This window comes from Taudactylus pleione, unplaced genomic scaffold (assembly GCF_031769625.1).
Source record: "Taudactylus pleione unplaced genomic scaffold, aTauple2 ptg000555l, whole genome shotgun sequence".
NCBI classification, from domain to species: Eukaryota; Metazoa; Chordata; class Amphibia; order Anura; family Myobatrachidae; genus Taudactylus; species Taudactylus pleione.
This window is the reverse complement of record NW_028284957.1, coordinates 817,004-830,302: the sequence shown is the minus strand read 5'-3', so window position 1 is coordinate 830,302 and position 13,299 is coordinate 817,004. Positions and strand designations below refer to the sequence as shown.

Genomic DNA, 13,299 nt, shown 5'->3' with positions numbered 1-13,299 from the left:
AGGTTGGGTGCAGTTGTAGGTAGTGGGGAGATATTGTGGTAGAAGAGAGGGAAGGAAAAGCATATGAGGGAATAGGGACCTCCTCATGTTAGCTTACAGTCTAAAGAGGGGGCAGACAGACAGGGGCGACACAGAGGGCAAAAACTGTAGATACATATAGAACCCACATAAAAGAAGAGAATGCGATCAATCGAGAGAGACTCGTTATTCCAGACTGTTTATGCAGATTCTTTTTTTTTTTTACCTGTCTCGGGGAACATCTAAAGCCGTGTTGTAGTCCGGGGGGCCTCCAGGCAGCATGTTGAATAAGAGATGATTTGTACCTCGGTCCCACCTAAGAAGTCGGCAAATAGAGACACGTGATACATTTTTGGGAAGAACCTACAACATTACACAACACTTGTCATCTCTAAATTGTTGTACTGAAGTGGGGAAGTAACTCTAGAACAAAGTACAAGGCTCGTTCTCTGTGTCCCCATTCTCACCACCACGCAGACTCTCTGCAGAACAAGACAGTAATGTTACGTGCATCAAGTCACCCTAATCCTAGAGTACTGATGTGAAGTGTTAGAGCATTTATGCCAGCAAACGCTGCTGGGTGTAACTGACTGTAGTATTGGTCAATACCGTTCATTCTAGCACCATGCACCTGTAACAACCGCTGTAGTTCCTCTTTCCTGCCTGAGGTGTCGCTCTCCACCCATATACACACACACACATATATATATATATATATATATATATATATATACACACATACACACATATACATACCTGTGTATATATATATATATATATATATACACACATATACATATATATATATATATATATATATATATTCTACTATATGAGAGCTAAAATTTGTCCTTCTGTCTTTCTGTATAAATCCACAGTTTACAAGCCAAGATCGTGAAATTTTACATACGAGCGTATTAAAACATGGAGGAGGCTACTAAAAAAAAAAATTGAAATCGAAATTAATTACTGTTCATTTTTAATTAATTAAAAAAACCACAATTTTTGCACAGCATACGTCCTCTACAGGTCAGGTACGGAATTAGAAAAGGATTTAGTTTATCTACTATTTTTTCTTTTCTATCTCTACTATCTACTATCTAAGGCCCTCATTCAGAGCTGCTCGTAAGCGGCCGCTCGTTCGTTCTGACCAATGTTCGCACATCTGCGCATGCGTACGGATTGTAATACGCATGCGCGAACCAGTCAGTGCGGCCGAAAATCGTTTGTTCGCTAAATAGCGAATGCCTGCTAATTTGTGTGACAGGAGGAGGCGTATGCGGGTGGTAACAGGGGAAGGTGCTTGAAAACGGGGAGTGGAGATCAGATCGCAGGCGTGCTTAAAGGTCAAAACGGGCGTTTTATGGGTGTGCATAATTAATCCAGCAGCGTCATTGACCACCATGTTTTTTTTTTTACTCAGAACTGCTCGCAAAATAGCGGTTGAAGAAACCAACCACAAGAATAGCGAGCAGGTCATACGCTGTACGATGTACTCGATTAATCAAATAAATAGCGGACATGACGTATGGTGTGAGCGGCAAGGGGGCGTTTTTGTCAAAATTACAACTGCAAATTTTGCTCGCTCGTTCAGACTTAGAGGCGTGAACAGACTGCAAAGTGCGAACGGTTCATTTGAATAGCCGCCCCTTTTTATAAAACGAACGACCGCAAATAGCGAGCGGCTCTGAATCAGGCCCTAAAAGCGAAAATTTTTCCTTCTGTCTTTCTATACAAATCTACAGTGTACAAGCCAAGATTGCTCATGGTTCTACACCTAAAACACCAAAGAAGAATAAAAGCATTGTCCAGTTTGGTTTATTGTTAGACGCAGATTTGGACACCATTCTTCTTGGGCCATCTGCAAGGTCAATAATAAAAATATTAAAATTTTATTTTTGAATAATTTCATAATTTGATTTTATAACATGCATTTTGCTACATACTAAGGAATTATGGAATTTTACTCTGTAGCATATAATCCAAGTCTCTAAACATCATTTACTATGGCTCTCGCGTGGAATTTACAGTACCTTTTAAATGCTGTATGAATTTATTAGGATGAGCGGGTTCGGTTCTCAGAGAACCGAACCCACCAGAATTTTCGGGGATGCGGGGCGATCTGAGCCAAGCTCGGATCTCCCTGCCTGCCCCGGATCCCTCACCCGAGGCGAAACCTTGCAATGCCGCTGACGGGTCGGGAAGTTTTGTATTGAGCGGGTTTACCGCTGATTGGCTGAGAGTCGTGACAGACTGCTCTCTCAGCCAATCAGCGTTAAGCTAATTTAATATGCACACAGGAAGCAAATGAAGATGGCGCCCGCCATTCCTCGCTGCCCGACACAGCCGGCACCTCCACTGGCAGCATTCCCCGCTGCTGACACTCCTGCAATGCTACCCCACGTACTGAGGACACCGTTAGCGACCCCCCACTGTCGACACTTCCACACTGAGGACACCACCAGTCCCCATTCACGATCACGATGCGATGCGCGTCCCCGCTGTTCGCACATCGCATCGTCAGATCTGCCGTGCAGTAGGGCAGATCTGACAATCTAGGACGCGATGCACTGTGACAGTCTGGATGCAGGAGAGATCGTATGAAGATTGGACACCAAATTGTGTGCAGATCGTGGGGAGATCGTGTGCAGAGCTGCCGGGGAGAGTTTCAAGGGAAATCCTACACAAATCGTACACATCGACTGATCGTGTGCAGATCGCTATGTGTGTGGCCAGCTTAACATTGAAGCGCCCAGTTCTTTCTCCTCTTTGATCTACAATGCAAATTAGCCTCATAAAAGCAAACTGTTCACAAAGGTTTAGCGCAATGGTGGAACCACATGGGGCCACAAGTTAGGGGTGGCCCTGTAATGCCGGATCTACCTTCAAGAGCTAGTGCACGCTCAAATGAGGACACCGCTCTGCCCTGGGCGTCTAGCATGGTACCATCGAGGACCTACCCAAATTTTACTATTGTGCTGTGCTTGGAAATCCGACCCCTGGTTTACCGCACTGTTGTCTATTGTCACCAAATCTCATAAAAACCATCAGACGTAGTTGACAATACATAACCTGCTCATTAACATGACACCGATAGACCCTCTAATTGTGCGGAGAGTGTTTGTATACCTTGGAAGTTGCGCCAGGGCTTGTGCCGTCTCCTTAACGCGCAGGTTATTCTGACTGAGAACATCAATGGACGGCAGGAAGAGACAGGCCCGGTTTACATCCTCGGTGTAGAAGTCACTTTGAGAAACCGCAGCCAGCAACTGGTTGTACTCACGGGAAATCGTGCTGCCCACCGAGCCCCCATACTCGTCCATGTATTTCTTTAAGGGGTATATATAAACTTTGACCTTGTTCTTCGGGTTGAAGCCACAGCGGTACACATCAAAGCAGGTGTGCATCCGGCAGCTCAGGTCCCCCCTTTCGGGTAAGGGGCTGTCTTCGGGCAGCTTGACGGCGGGTACATCATGGACACTCCTCTTCTCAGGACTCCAGTCGCTGGACTGTTCAATAGTGTGAGGCCAAAACTGGAACATGCCCGTGGCAATGAGACCCAACAGTACCACCGAGAAGAGAGCAATGTAATAAATCCTGTGCTTGGACTTCATTCTGGGGATGAGGACCGGACCCCGTGTGTTATACTTAACCGAGGCGCACATACTGGACCTCGCCGTCCCTGACCCTGCGCTGCTGGCAAAAGGAAGCAAAGATTTAGCAGATGTTAGAAACCACAAACTCCCTCTGATCTAATCACAATATAGCAGCTATAAGGCAAGCAAGTGATAAAGGCAAAGCTCACTGGGGCCAAGACTTAAGGTCCCCGTACATCAGAGATTGACTGCAGCAATCGTGCAATTTGCAATCGAATGTGTATAAAAATCTTTCCCTTTTCCAATCGATTGCAGAATTGCCACAATCGATTGAAAAAGGGAAAGATTTTTATACACAATCGATTGCAAATTGCACGATTGCTGCAATCAATCTCTGATGTATGGGGGCCTTTACAGCGAAAACATCCACCAACGTTGGGGTTGATGCAAGGTTGAACGTGAGTCCATTTCTGCAGAGTAAGTTGCGGGGGGTTTTTTTTGCTCTGAGCACGCGCCAGAAGTAAGTGTGCGCAACTACGGTCAATGCAAACCTAATGCATATCCAATTGCAGCTTAAGAGGCATGCCTGGGCTGTTTGCTGGTAATTCAGCAACGATTTAATGATGGAATTGCTGGATACGCAGGGTTGTGCAATAGGAACAATTATTATGCATGGTTTCTAATGGATCGTTTGCACAGGGGAGGGGGCATGGGTGGATTTATTTTTGGGGGGGAGGGAGAAAAATTATAGGCAGAGAGAAAGAGAGAGGGGGGGAGAGATATACAACATTAATATGTACAGGTGAGTGTACTGTATATCCATAAGATAAAGTCTGGCCTGAAGCCCCGGTTCTCACCTCGGACCCCAGTAGCAGCAGCTCCCGGCCCCGGGCCGCCCCCCAACGGATCACAGTTACAGCCTCATCCCGCAGACACACACACTCGCTGCTGCATGCGGAAATAACGTCACCACCAGCCGGAGACTGCACAAACTGAGAGCCCCTCTATCTACGGAGCCCTGTGCAGCATAGGCTTCTCCGCTCCGACCTGCCTCCACCAACATGGAGGCCAGCAGCTGCGGGCGGCGGCCATGATTCCGGAGACCAGATCTCTATCTGTCAGCGCGTTTCCTGTGACTGGGGGGGATAGTAGGAGGTGGAGGAGGAATGTCAGACTAGTGTCAGTGTAGGCCCAGTCAGGCCACATGTGGATGCTGTGGGACAGGCCTAGCCGACCTGTGGCTCTCCAGCCGTTGTGAAACTACAAGTCCCAGCATGCAGTGCCACACTTTTAGCATTCCCTAGTAGCAAAACTGTAGCAGGGAATGCTGGGAGCTGTAGTTTCAACAGCTGGAGAGCCACAGGTTGGCCAAGTCTGCTGTGGGGGGAACAATACAAAACATACAAACAATAGACCAGGCCTGGTCAACCTGTGGCTCTCCAGCTGTTGTGAGACTACAAGTCCCAGCATGCCTTGCCAGAATTTTAGCATTCCCTAATAGCAAAACTGTGGCAAGGCATGCTGGGACTTGTAGTTTCACAACAGCTGGAGACCATAGTTGCCAAGTCTGCTTATAACAAGCGGAATTGTGCTTCTTTTTTTTGCAAGTTGCTTTTTTTTTTTTTGAAAGTAGCTGCTTGTTGCTTGTGTTTGGGCTTATTTTTTTGTGTGCATTGCCGAGGCACCCCTAGAGGTAAGTAAATGTGTGTGTGTGTGTGTGTGTGCTTTGCACTGGTAGTGACTGAGGGAGGAGGGAAGGTTGTGTCGGGGGAATAGAGGGCAGTGGACGGGGTGAAGTTGGAGGGGGCAGGCAAGAAGGATAGGTAAACTAGATGATAGAAACGAGGCAGGTACATGGGGGCGAGTTAAAATGACTGAGGCTGTTAAAAAGAGGGGATAATGGAATTAGACAGGTGACCGGAATGAAGGAGGTAAAGAAGATGGGTGAGAAAAATGTAGAGAAGAAGAAGAGTTAGGTAAAGGAAAGGTGGGTACACACTAGACGATATGTCGCCTGATCCTGCGGATTGGGCTGACATATCGTGCACATCGGCCAGTGTGTAACCACTATGCACCACCCTGCGTACTCCTGCGGGTCGTCCATCGGGGTCGTTCCATCGGCCTGCATGTAGGGCCGATAGAACGACCCAGATGCCGATGCTGGCATAGTGGATGGAGCCGGTGCCCGACATATCGGATGTTTGGACACCACATCGTGCAGTATGTATCGCCCGCCTGATATATATTGCGTGGTTGGGCGTCGCATAGCTGGGTACACACATCGGCACGTGTGTACCCAGCTGAAGACTGGCAAGAGAATGAGGTATGAAAAGAGGGAGGAAGTAAAAATATGGAGGCTGGTGTAGTGGGAGAAAAGCAATATAGGCAGATAATAAGGCTTTGCACACACTAACATATTTAGGTTAGAGAAGAGGGGAATAAAGGAAGTTATCGTTCGTTCATATCGTGCATTTTTCGGTGCCCAACGACCTGCGATGCGCATAACGATATCGTCCATCACCCGTGCATGCAGCCCAACCTGGTTGATATTGACCAGGTTACTATAGGGACCCGCGGGTCGTTGGGCATCGTTGGTGGGTTGGTGATGTGCTGGATGATCGATATCCATCATCTAGCACACCCGGGAGATCGTTCAACAATATCGTTATCGTAGACGATCGTCCCGTGTGTATGCTATTTACAAAAAGATGTTTGTCACATAGTATTTGTAAAAAGTAGGCAAAACAGAATAAAAACAATTAGTTACATATAAAAAAAAAAGAAACATTTGTTGCAAACACAGCAGAAAAATAGTCAGTGGGTAGAAACTCGTATGGTAAAAATATTCAGAGGTCATAAAAAGTCCTGCTATCTTTCTGAGAAGTTCTGGTGGCGTGTCTTATTTAATTAAATGAAAAAAGTGTGTTCCCAGTACAGAATATTAGAAGGTCGGGTTCAGGGCACTGTATAAGGGGCACTACTGAGGGCACTGCATAAGGGGACCACTAGTGCTGGCACTACATAGGGGGGGCACTACTGAGGGCACTGCATAAGGGGTACTACTGGGGGCACTGTATAAGGTGCACTACTGGGGGCACTGTATAAGAGGCAGTACATAGAGGACCACTACTGGGGGCACTGTATAAGGGGCACTACTGGGGGCATCTATATATTTATTTGTGGCTAGATGTTTTTTCTGTAACCAAGAATTTGGAAACCCCCTTTTCAAAATCCTACGTTTACCACTGTCTGTCCCGTCCCTAACCACCCAAGCTCACCCACCACGCAGCCCCGGCAGGTAAAAGGAGGGAGCTCAGTTCTGGGGGGGCTGCTGTCACATAATGGTATAATGTGTAAGGGGCATTACTGTGACATAATGTGTAGTAAGGGTCATTACTGTGACATAATGTGTACTCTTAAGGGGCATTATTGTGGCATAATGTGTTGTAAGGGGCAGGGGCGCCGAGAGGTGGGGGGCGGGTACAGTTTACACGGGCCCGGGCTTCCAGAGGGGCCCGGCGCCGCCCCCCCTCACTTCCTCCTCCCTCCCTCTGCAGCAGCCCAGCACACAGCATGCACACATTGCGCCCCCTCCGCATTGTTTTTTTTCCAAGGGGGCGTTGCCACGCCTCCCGCGATTAGGCCACCGCACCCTCTTTACTGGGGCCCGGTGTGGCTCTCTATGCCCCTGGTAAGGGGCATTACTGTGTCACAAAACCACACATCCTTATTGTACTCTATGTTGTTTTGTTTTTTTTTATTGTTGGGGGGGCGCCAAATTACTGTCTTGCCCCGGGTAACAGAAATCCTAGTTTCTGCCCTGGCAAACTTCATCATGGACACCTTCAATGCAGATGTTTGGTTTTCAGATTTTGTCGCCAGGACTCAATTACGGAACTCTCTTCCTCTTTCTGTCCTCAAATAGTTTATACCTTTTAAAGAGGCTTTGTGCTGATTTCTCTTCATTGAAGAAACGGTTCCTCCAGAATTTAGAGGTAAATTGCACCCCATGTTCCCATTACGATGTCCTTGAGGAACCTGTGCAACCTGAAGATTTCCCTTATGAATGCTTCAGCCAGTTTCAGGGCTGAGAGTAGGCCTTTTAGTGGGACGAAATGAGCGACTTTAGAGAATCTGTCCACCATCACCCAGATGGTATTTAAGCCTTGGCAGGATGGTAGATCAGTAATAAAGTCAATGGAGATATGGAACCAAGGACACTGATAGCGGATGCAGGGAACCCGAGGGAGAGTGAGGTGGGACCTTGTGTTGCACACAGATAGGACAGGCTGCAACAAAATCCTTGACGCTTTGACTGTAGACCACCAATAATTCCTGAGGATTAGCCCCAGGGTTCTTTTCACACCCGCATGACCGATGAAGTAAGAACAATGTACCAATTGAAGTAGCCTTGAACGAAATTCAGGTACTACAAATGTCTTTCCCAGAGGAATCTTGACCTTGTTGGTTACCACTACAAAGCAAGCAGGTTTCAGAATAGGCTTATCATCCCAAACTTTGTTCTCCTCAGCGAAACTGAATGGCCCCAAGACAAGGCGTCAGCTTTGGTGTTTTTGCTACTCGGGCGGTAAGTGATCACTAGATTGAAAAAATCAAAAAATAATGACCATCTAGACTGACAGTAGTTTAAGCAGTGAGCTGTTTTGAGGTATGTAAGGTTCTTGTGGTCAGTATAAACCGTCACAGTGAATTTTGCTCCCTCCCACAGGTAACGTCACTCTTGCAGGGCCAGTTTGATGGCTAACCATTCCTTGTCCCCGATGGCATATTTTTACTACACAGCTGATAACGTACGAGAAAAGAAGCCACAAGAGTATCACCTCCCCTTTTCATCTCTTTGCGAAAGCACAGCCCCAACCTCAACTGTAGAAGCATCCTCCAAGAAGAAAGGTTGGTCACAGTTGGGATGTCTTAGAATTGGTGCTGAGATGAAACATTGGTTTAAACTGGCAAATGCTTTTTCTTCCTCAGGAGGCCATACTCTGGTATCTTGACCCTTCTTGGTAAGAGCGGTGATAGCAGCTGCAATAGATGAATAGTTCCTGATGAACTGTAGGTAGAAGCTACAGTAACTTGGGAAGCGTTGTATCACCGTCAACCCAATTGGACGAGTCCAATTGACAATGGAGGAGAGTTTTTCTGGGACCATCTGGAGACTGGAGCCTGAAATGATAAATCCCAGGAACGACAATAAACATTTCTCCAATTTGCAGTAGAGCACTTCACATACATGTCTCTGATGGCTTGCCACATCCTCGGAAAATATCAAGATGTCATCCAAGTACTACATTCTTGTATAACAAGTCTTGGAAAATATTCATGTACTTTTGAAAAACAGCAGATGCATTGCTTAATCCAAAAGGAAAGGCATGACCAGGTACTCGTAGTGGCAGTCACAAGTGTCTGCTATCAGAGTGAGAACCCTCTTTTGGCTAATTCTGTGATGTGTAGCCCATAGGTTACAGCTGCTAACGCCATCTTCAGATAGCATTAGCTGTGGGGCCAATCTCCTGAATGTTTGGCATTCTGGAAGATGGTAAATCTGGCAGCATCGCATCTCCCTTAGAAACTTATGGGGGATGCGGCTGCCAGTGGGAATGGATGAATCGCAGCAGGTATCGGAGATACATCAGGGGGAAATGTAAATATTTGTGGATTAAGCTACAAATATACAATGATAAATGGGCTCCTTAGTCTCTTAAAAGGAATGTCTATTTACTTAGTGACAGTTATTTATATAGCACTTATATTAAGCAATACTTTACAGGCAATATTTAGACACCAGTGGAGTTTATAATGTACTTGTATATATCATACAGTCAAACAATTTTGTCAGAAGCCAATTCGTTTACCAGCATGTGCTTTAATTGTTGGAGGGAAACAGAGCACCAGGAGACACTGAGAGAAACACAGAAAAAAACATACAAACTCCACACAGACAGTGTCCTGGTAGGCATCAAAACCATGATCCAGACAACAATGCTGATCACCGTGCATCCTGATGCCTATATGCAAGCTGAAGACTAACTGAATTAAAGGTATCCTTCTGGGGAATCCAAATGGGACTGAAACCTGGTTATAGAGAACAGCTGAGAGTCCTGGTGCTGTATTCATTAAAACTTAAAGAGTTGCAAGCAACTAGGAGAAGTCTAGAATGCTGTCAACCTCTGTTCCCCTGGCTGAATGAAACTAAATGAAACTCTTATTGAGCCATATTGATATTTTTTCATTATTGTGGTAGAGGCAGTCTGAAGAAGATCCACTTGGTAGAGCCATTAGCTTCTGATGGCATAGGCCTCAAGATGAAGCTAGGCTCTAGTAATGGCAGGGTTCATTGATCCCCACACGCATCAGAACACATGAACTGAAGATCTGGGTAGTGGCTATCACCTCTTTGGGTCCACACACCAACCATAGATAGCAGCCAGGCCAATAGCCCCTGGCCAATAGCTCCAATACGCATTACTGGTGTATCAGGTGTCCATTTGACAACCCATGAACAGTGGGACAACAGGCCATGGAGCAGATTGCTGCTTCCAAGGGCTCTTGTACCAATGTTAATGGGTTAATCATGGGTTCACTCCAAAGGGTGCCCCAGTTGATATTTGACAGAAGAGGGCTAGTTGTCCTCTGGTGAGTGGGGGAAAGTGGAGTACAGTCTCTTGGCTCAGATCTAGGACTATGCATGCCTGTCTTGTGTGGCTGCTGAGCCAAGTCCCCTTTCACCATTACTTGCCGACTGTAAAAGCCATGCAGGGGAGTCGAGATAGGCGTCAAAATCCCGAAACCTATCATTAGCCCCACGCCGAAATCCCGACGCCCAGCATACCAAAAGTAGCTAAACCGGGCATCGGGAGCTCTTAGTCGCGGGGGAGGGGGGCTAGGTTTAGGGAATCCCGGGGGGACTTAGGGCTATGTACCCCTATGGGAGGGTTAGGGATAGGCTAGGGGAAAGGGGTGTTATGGTTAGGCACCACCGGGGGGGGAAGTTAGGGATAGGCACCCTCCCTGGGAGGGTTGGGATTAGGGAGCAGGGAGGGGGGTTAGGTTTAGGTACCCCTGGGGGAAGGTTAGGTTTAGGCACCCCTGGGGGGAGGTTGGGATTAGGGAGCAGGGAGGGGGGTTAGGTTTAGGTACCCCTGGGGGGAGGTTAGGTTTAGGCACCCCTGGGGGGAGGTAAGGGAGGGTTAGGGTTGGGGGGCGAAAGGGGTAGGGATAGCCTACTTACCTCCCCTGTCGGGATCTTCATCTGCCGGCCTTCCGGCGTTGAGATTTCAACCACCAGCTGACATCCGGCGGAATTACATACCCAACCCCTTTTATCCAATAGTGTAGTGTCTCCTTGTGACTGCTTTGGGCTATGCACAGATATGAGTGTCTGTTATCACCAAAATGTTCCATACTATGGGAATCTTTATGATCAGAGAGTAACTTGTAGCTGTGAATGGGTCCAAAACTCCTGTGTCATGGAGGTTTGGAGCCACTTTTGCGATTGTCCATGACAGCAGGGAATACTGGTCCCAGGTTCTGCTGTCACAGATAAGCACATGGCGGCTGGCGCATACGACGCTGACTGTGTGACCTCTGCTGTTTTTGGCACAGACTACAACTAAAACTATAGTGTTATTTCTAACAAATAATTGTCAGTGTTGAATTTTGTTTATTCTTATGCAGTCTTCATAATATTAAAGCGAAATTATAGGGATATTATGGATAATGGACTTGGATCTACCTGTAACACTACTACTCCTATCCTAACTTACACTCTTCACAAAGACTTTACAATAGCCTTGGGGTCTGTCCAGTGCTGCTCATAACTGATCTGCTAAAGGCCTACACTAAACTTTAACTGTGTACTGAACTGATGACCTGCTACTACCATAACCTCCTTCCACTCACACTCCCCTCCATCCAGTGTCACTAACACTGTCATCCATTCCTGCTTTCTTTCCCATGTCTCACTACTTCATAGTATCGCCCTATTAATATTTACCCTGTCTCCTGCACTGTGCCTGGTCTCCAGCTTCCTTCACCTCCGCTATCACTCACTCAACTCCTCTACCAGCCCCTGGCTTCTTCTTCCACTTTCATTCCTGTACCAGCCTCTAGCTTCTTCCTCCACTTTCATTCCTGTACCAGCCTCTAGCTTCTTCTTCCACTTTCATTCCTGTACCAGCCTCTAGCTTCTTCCTCCACTTTCATTCCTGTACCAGCCTCTAGCTTCTTCCTCCACTTTCATTCCTGTACCAGCCTCTAGCTTCTTCTTCCACTTTCATTCCTGTACCAGCCCCTGGTTTCTTCCTCCACTTTCATTCCTGTACCAGACTCTGACTTCTTCCTCAACTTTCATTCCTGTACAAGCCCCTGGCTTCTTCCTCCACTTTCATTCCTGTACCAGCCTCTGGCTTCTTCCTCCACTGTCATTCCTGTACCAGACTCTGGCTTCTTCCTCCACTTTCACTCCTGTACCAGACTCTGGCTTCTTCCTCAACTTTCATTCCTGTACCAGCTCCTGGCTTCTTCCTCCACTTTCATTCCTGTACCAGCCCCTGGCTTCTTCCTTAACTTTTACTCACCCTCCAGCACCAGCCCATGGCTTCCTCCTCCACTTTCTCTTACCACCCTGTGCTATCCCTACTTTTTCCTCCACTTTCTCCCAGCCTCCAGTGCCAGCTCCTGGCTTCCTCCTCTACTCCCACCCACCCTCCTGTACAAGCCCATGGCTTCTCTACTCTCACCCCTCCTCCTGTACCAGTCCCTGGCGTAACCATTTTCACTCAACCTCCTGTACAAGCCCCTGGCTTTTCCACTCTCACCCACCCTCCTGTACCAGTCTCTGGCGTAACCATTGTCACCCACCCTCCTATACCAGCCCCTGGCTTCTACACTCTCACCCACCCTCCTATACCAGCCCCTGGCTTTTCTACTCTCACCCATCCTCCTGTACCAGTCCCTGGCATATCCATTCTCACTCACCCATCCTCCTGTACCTGCCCCTGGTTCATCCTTTCTAACCCATCCTCCTGTACCAGCCCCTGGCTTATCTATTCTCACCCACCCTCCTATACCAGACCTGACCTCTCTACACTCACCTACCTTGCTGTACCAGCCCCTGGCTTCTCCACTGGCACTCACCCTCCTATACCAGCCCCTGGTATCTACACTATCACCCACCCTCCTGTACCAGTCCCTGACATATCCATTCTCACTCACCCTCCTGTACAAGCCCCTGGCTTCTCCATTCCCACCCACCCTCCTATACCAGTACCTGGCTTATCTATTCTCACCCACCCTCCTGTACCAGCCCCTGGCTTATCTATTCTCACACACCCTCCTGTACCAGCCCCTGGCTTCTCTACTTTAACCCATCCTCCTGTACCAGCCCCTGGCTTATCTATTCTCACCCACCCTCCTGTACCAGCACCTGGCCTCTCTACTCTCACCCACCCTCCTATACCAGTACCTGGCTTCTCCACTCTCACCCACCCTCCTATACCAGTACCTGGCTTCTCTACTCTCACCCATTCTCCTGTACCAGCCCCTGGCTTCTCTACTCTCACCCATTCTCCTGTACCAGCCCCTGGCTTCTCTACTCTCACCCACCCTCCTATACCAGACCCTGGCTTCTCTACTCTTACACATCCTCCTATACCAGCCCCTGGCT

At 47.7% G+C, this 13,299-nt stretch overlaps 1 protein-coding gene and 1 long non-coding RNA gene across 3 annotated transcripts in view; one reads left to right on the top strand and one right to left on the bottom strand.

Annotated features, from left to right (window-relative positions):
* EXT2 (exostosin glycosyltransferase 2) overlaps positions 1-4,715 on the bottom strand; it is a 90,784-nt gene extending 86,069 nt beyond the window's left edge. Inside the window, exons 1-3 of one of the 2 annotated variants that reach the window (XM_088452629.1) lie at positions 4,472-4,715; positions 3,148-3,714; positions 245-334 (exon numbers count right to left, since the gene is read on the bottom strand). In XM_088452629.1, the coding sequence (XP_088308755.1) occupies positions 245-334; positions 3,148-3,683 (626 nt within the window). In that variant the 5' untranslated portion in view covers positions 3,684-3,714; positions 4,472-4,715. The remainder of the gene's footprint in view (positions 1-244; positions 335-3,147; positions 3,715-4,471) is intronic. The other variant, XM_088452630.1, reaches the window with a different exon arrangement.
* Positions 4,377-9,865, top strand: LOC148482033 (uncharacterized). Its single transcript, XR_015871803.1, has 3 exons — positions 4,377-4,416; positions 8,344-8,525; positions 8,607-9,865. It is a non-coding gene; the product is annotated as an uncharacterized LOC148482033 (long non-coding RNA).
* Positions 9,866-13,299: the final 3,434 nt, after the last annotated feature.